Raw genomic sequence first — 4,323 nt, 5'->3', positions numbered from 1 at the left:
ACCAACCTAGTTTCTTTTTATAAGGATTTGACTGCTGGAGTCACCTTCCAATGAGTGACTTTAAGGTCCAGAGGTTAACTGAAAATCTTAAGCATACTTGGAGATCGAAAGGCTATGTTTTAATGGCAGAGTTGTACTTAATTAAGCACAAGTAGATTTATTAGAAAGACTGTTCTTCTTGTCCATATTATCTTAGGATAAAAATAGAAAGAAAAGTTTAATTAGTTGAGGAAGAAATTTGAGCTAGGTCTCAAAGCAAACATTTGATCCATGAAACAGTAACCTAAGTAGTGGTTATTGTCACCTTTTGAATCCTTTATAAGACAGAGTGGCAACCCAGAGCCAACATTACTATTTTGCCTGGAATCTCCTCAGCTATTTTTCCTTTACCTAGCTGAGAAAACTATAAAGGTGAGCAGCTGTGCAGAGCTTAGAACACCATTGTTCTAAGATTCTTATTTTGATTGCTGGTATTATATACGGATGGATCTTACATAGATAAGTATCAGTTTTCTTTTTATTCTTCAGAGCTGTTGGGGGAGAAAACAGAAGCAAACCTTCCTGACTTTCTTTTTTCTACTGCATATACTGTTATTTCTATTGCCAGATGCTATGCCTTCCAGCTAAACTAGTTATTAGATTAACAATTACATTAGCGAGTTTAAAAATGTGCTGTACTTAAATAGGATGCAGGTAAATGATAAAAAATTGATCATGGACTCACAATATCATTTACATAATCCATGAAATTAAAAAGTATTATTTCAGTACTGCTGTTTTTAAGGAGGTAATGTACTAGATCTTCTAATTTGTTTAGGAATAGCAGCGATGTTGGTTTGATCAATTAGATTCCTCTACCTTTAGAAGTCTTGTTATCCACATAGTAGTCTTTGAAACACATTTGCATTTCACAAATCTGTTTGCAATATACTATTTTGCACAGGTTTAAAATGAGCCTTACAGACTATCTAAGCCCTTCTGATATTGCTGCTGCTCTGCGGGACTGCCAAGGTGAGAAAACAATTAAAACTCTAAGAATCTATAAACATGGCAAGTTTAATTCAGTCCCAAAGGAATACTGAACAAGTGCATACTGTAAACAGATTTCTGTAGTCTCTCTATTTAGCTGTCACAGTATATTTGTTCATGATCAGTTTATATTGTCAGCTTGTAATTTATGCCCAGGTGATTATTTTTTTTTTAATGTTTAGGAGGGTATGATGCAGTGTGGCAAAATTCATTCTCTGACAGCCTTTATCTATAGTTCATGTTTAGAACAATTAAAATGTAACAAAGCAGTATCCTCAGACCATTTAGGAACAGTGAATGCAATGGTCTGGGGTTAATTTATTTATTAATTTATTTTCAGCTCCAGATTCCTTTAGTCCCAAAAAATTCTTTCAGATCAGTGGGATGTCTAAAAAGAGTAGCAGCCAAATCAAGGAGATCTTCCGGATTCTCGACAATGATCAAAGTGGCTTTATTGAGGAAGATGAGCTCAAGTAAGGATTTTGTTAACTATTTAGAGGCTATGCAAAATCAGCACTTTTTTCTTTCTGTAACTGTTCTGTAAATGAGAGCACAAGTTATGCTAAAAGTTGATAAAACCTTCAGCAGATTGTGAAAGGTGTATTTAAGTAGACAATCCTGACAGAGAAAAACAAATTAATAAACACCTCCATTTAATGCTCCACATATAAAAAAGTAATGCCCAGGGCTGGATTTTGTTAGTGGGCAGAATCAATTGTATCAGGGCTAGGTTTAAAAAGCAGAAAAGTTTATGGCTAAGATTTATCTTAAATTATTTATTTATAGATAGCTATCAGTTTTATTATACAGACAGCATAAAAGAATAATATTCTGTGAAAATCGTAATCAAAGTTGTTTTCTTCCTAGGTATTTCCTTCAGAGGTTTGAGTGTGGAGCCAGAGTGTTAACCACCTCAGAAACCAAGACCTTCTTGGCAGCTGCAGATCATGATGGGGATGGTAAAATTGGGGCTGAAGGTATTAACTTATTTATAGATAGAATAAGGCTTCTCAGGATGTGTTGTAATGATTCATGATTCTCTTTTATGTCAATGATACGTACATTAGTGCACCTCCAGCAATTTTTCTGAAACCCTTGCAGTAGCAACCTGTTTAAGGGCAGAATCAGTCCCTGATCTTACAGGTTCATCTCTGCAACTCTTTTGCATAAGCAAGTCAAAAAAACCCATCTAAGCTGCTCTAAGGAACTTTCCCATTGCCACTCATAGATTTCCAATTGTTTTGAAAGGGACTGCCCCTTATTTCTCCTCCCACTTGCTCTGATTTAAGGCAGCACTCGCATGACTTGTAATACACAAATGTAAAATCAAAGACAAAAGAACCAGCTCTGCACAGGAGAATCAACAGCATATACGTTGGGTCATTTACAGCAGTTATTTCCCAACAGAAATTCCACTAGTCAGTGAAATAATTCACAATATGCAAGAGCTAGCAGCATGTAGCTCGGTATCTGTTTTGCATAATAAGGAGAACAGAATGATCAAGTGTCACTACCCCGACAGAAGATCCCACAACAGGCTCTCCACATGGGGATGGATGCTATTTATCTTCAGTGGCAGGTTAAGGACCAGATAGGAAGAAGCAGCTGTTTTAGGAAGCAGCATATTGCACTCACCCTGTGGAAATACCGGTGTGATTTAATGGCTGCTCGGTGCAGAAACCTCCTGATCTCGTAATTCCATATTTCTGTGTCCCATTTTGAACAGGAAGCACACACTCAGACAAAAGCATTGCAGCCAATGGCAATTCACCCCATGAGAGAAGCAAGCTGCCTAGACAAGCATGAAAAGGGCTTAGGGAATAGCATGCAGGGAATGTGCTGGTGTGCAGATTCCCTAGCTCACTGCACTTAGGAAGACAGAACTCTTCTGTTTCTTTCTTTGAAAGGAATTAAATCCAGTTCCTTAGGAAATATGCCAGAATAAACAGACATGATTTATGAAGCAATCTATATACTGACACAGTCATTCAGGGACGGGACTGATCAGATACTCTAACTCACAGAAGCCAAATATTTAAAAGCTCTTCCAAACAATGTCTTCTTGTACAACACAATACTTCACTATCATACACATAGAACTGCACAATGTTTATGGCTTCAGACTGAGCTCTAAATAAACACTTCTCAACTGCTGAAGCATTACCAACAGCTAATAAGACACATGGACTCATTTCTAATTCTTTTACTTCAGCTCCTAACTACTTCTTACTCAAATTCCGTATTAGCCATTCCATTATTTTTTGCCTAAGATCATTATTATGCAGAAAAAAGGCTAAAACTACCCTGAATATTTTATTATTCCTCATAAATATCAGCAAACCACTGCCTTTCCATCTGTTCTTTAGAAGAGGAAGCCTAGGCAATCTCTCTTCCATACATGTTTCTTGCCCTATAGTCATCTATCAGGTAACTGTTTTCTGTTCACTCCTATTGTAAATGTCTTGACAAACCACTAATCTTTAACTCCTAATCCTTTCATTTTAATATTTCTTTTGTAAATATTCTCCTATCTTCCACAGAATTCCAGGAAATGGTGCAGTCTTAGAGGTTCAAAAGGACCAAACAAGATAGAATTGAGATGAATCTGCATGAGACACTCCAAAACCTTGAAAATCAGGAGCCCCTTATTTATCTTGACAGTATCTGTTCATTGCCTTAGCAACATAATGAAACACTGACTGATTTTTTTCATTGTGTGGACCATTTACCATGTTCTAAACTCTACTTTAGCAGACAATTCCCTTAAAAATATCCAATAAAAATTAATTATATAATGTAGCTTGTGTCTGGTTTTCTGACTGCTACACTGAAACATGAATTTTTCAACTAAAAGTGTTAATCCTTCCATGATCTTGATCTTATCAGATCTTCATATATGGAACATCTTTTGAAATCAGTGGGAGTTCTGTTTACAATAGGCCTTCTGGATTAAGCTTGAAGTTCTCAAAACACTCAGGTCTTTGTCAAAGACTAGGAGCTCAGATACAGTTGTGAGGTAAGTGAGGATAAAACTTCTCACTAACTTCCAAGCGAAAAGCAGTCATGTTTTTGCTTAAGAAGTGGTATCTGCATGAGATTGTTGCATCTTCACACTGCTTATTTTACAGTAGCCAACTAAGAGAACACGAAAGTAAAAAACACATGCTTTCCTGCAGAAAGGATTAAAAGGGAAGTCTATGTGAACTTACGTTTCAGATAACTGTGAGGCTTTAAAAAGCAGAGGGGAAGCTAAAGATACTTTCTTGGTGGTATTTTCTAGTTTTCTCAATACAG

At 36.5% G+C, this 4,323-nt stretch overlaps 1 protein-coding gene across 1 annotated transcript; it reads left to right on the top strand.

Moving 5' to 3' along the window:
* The first annotated feature begins 304 nt into the window (after positions 1-304).
* LOC121087116 (parvalbumin, thymic CPV3) lies at positions 305-3,817 on the top strand. Its single transcript, XM_040591789.1, has 5 exons — positions 305-411; positions 944-1,011; positions 1,370-1,502; positions 1,897-2,006; positions 3,570-3,817. The coding sequence occupies exons 2-5, from the start codon at positions 951-953 to the stop codon at positions 3,593-3,595; spliced, it is 330 nt and encodes a 109-aa protein (XP_040447723.1). The 5' UTR covers positions 305-411; positions 944-950; the 3' UTR covers positions 3,596-3,817.
* Positions 3,818-4,323: the final 506 nt, after the last annotated feature.

The sequence above is a fragment of the Falco naumanni genome, chromosome 4 (genome assembly GCF_017639655.2).
Source record: "Falco naumanni isolate bFalNau1 chromosome 4, bFalNau1.pat, whole genome shotgun sequence".
NCBI classification, from domain to species: Eukaryota; Metazoa; Chordata; class Aves; order Falconiformes; family Falconidae; genus Falco; species Falco naumanni.
This window is presented reverse-complemented; position numbering and strand designations above follow the sequence as displayed.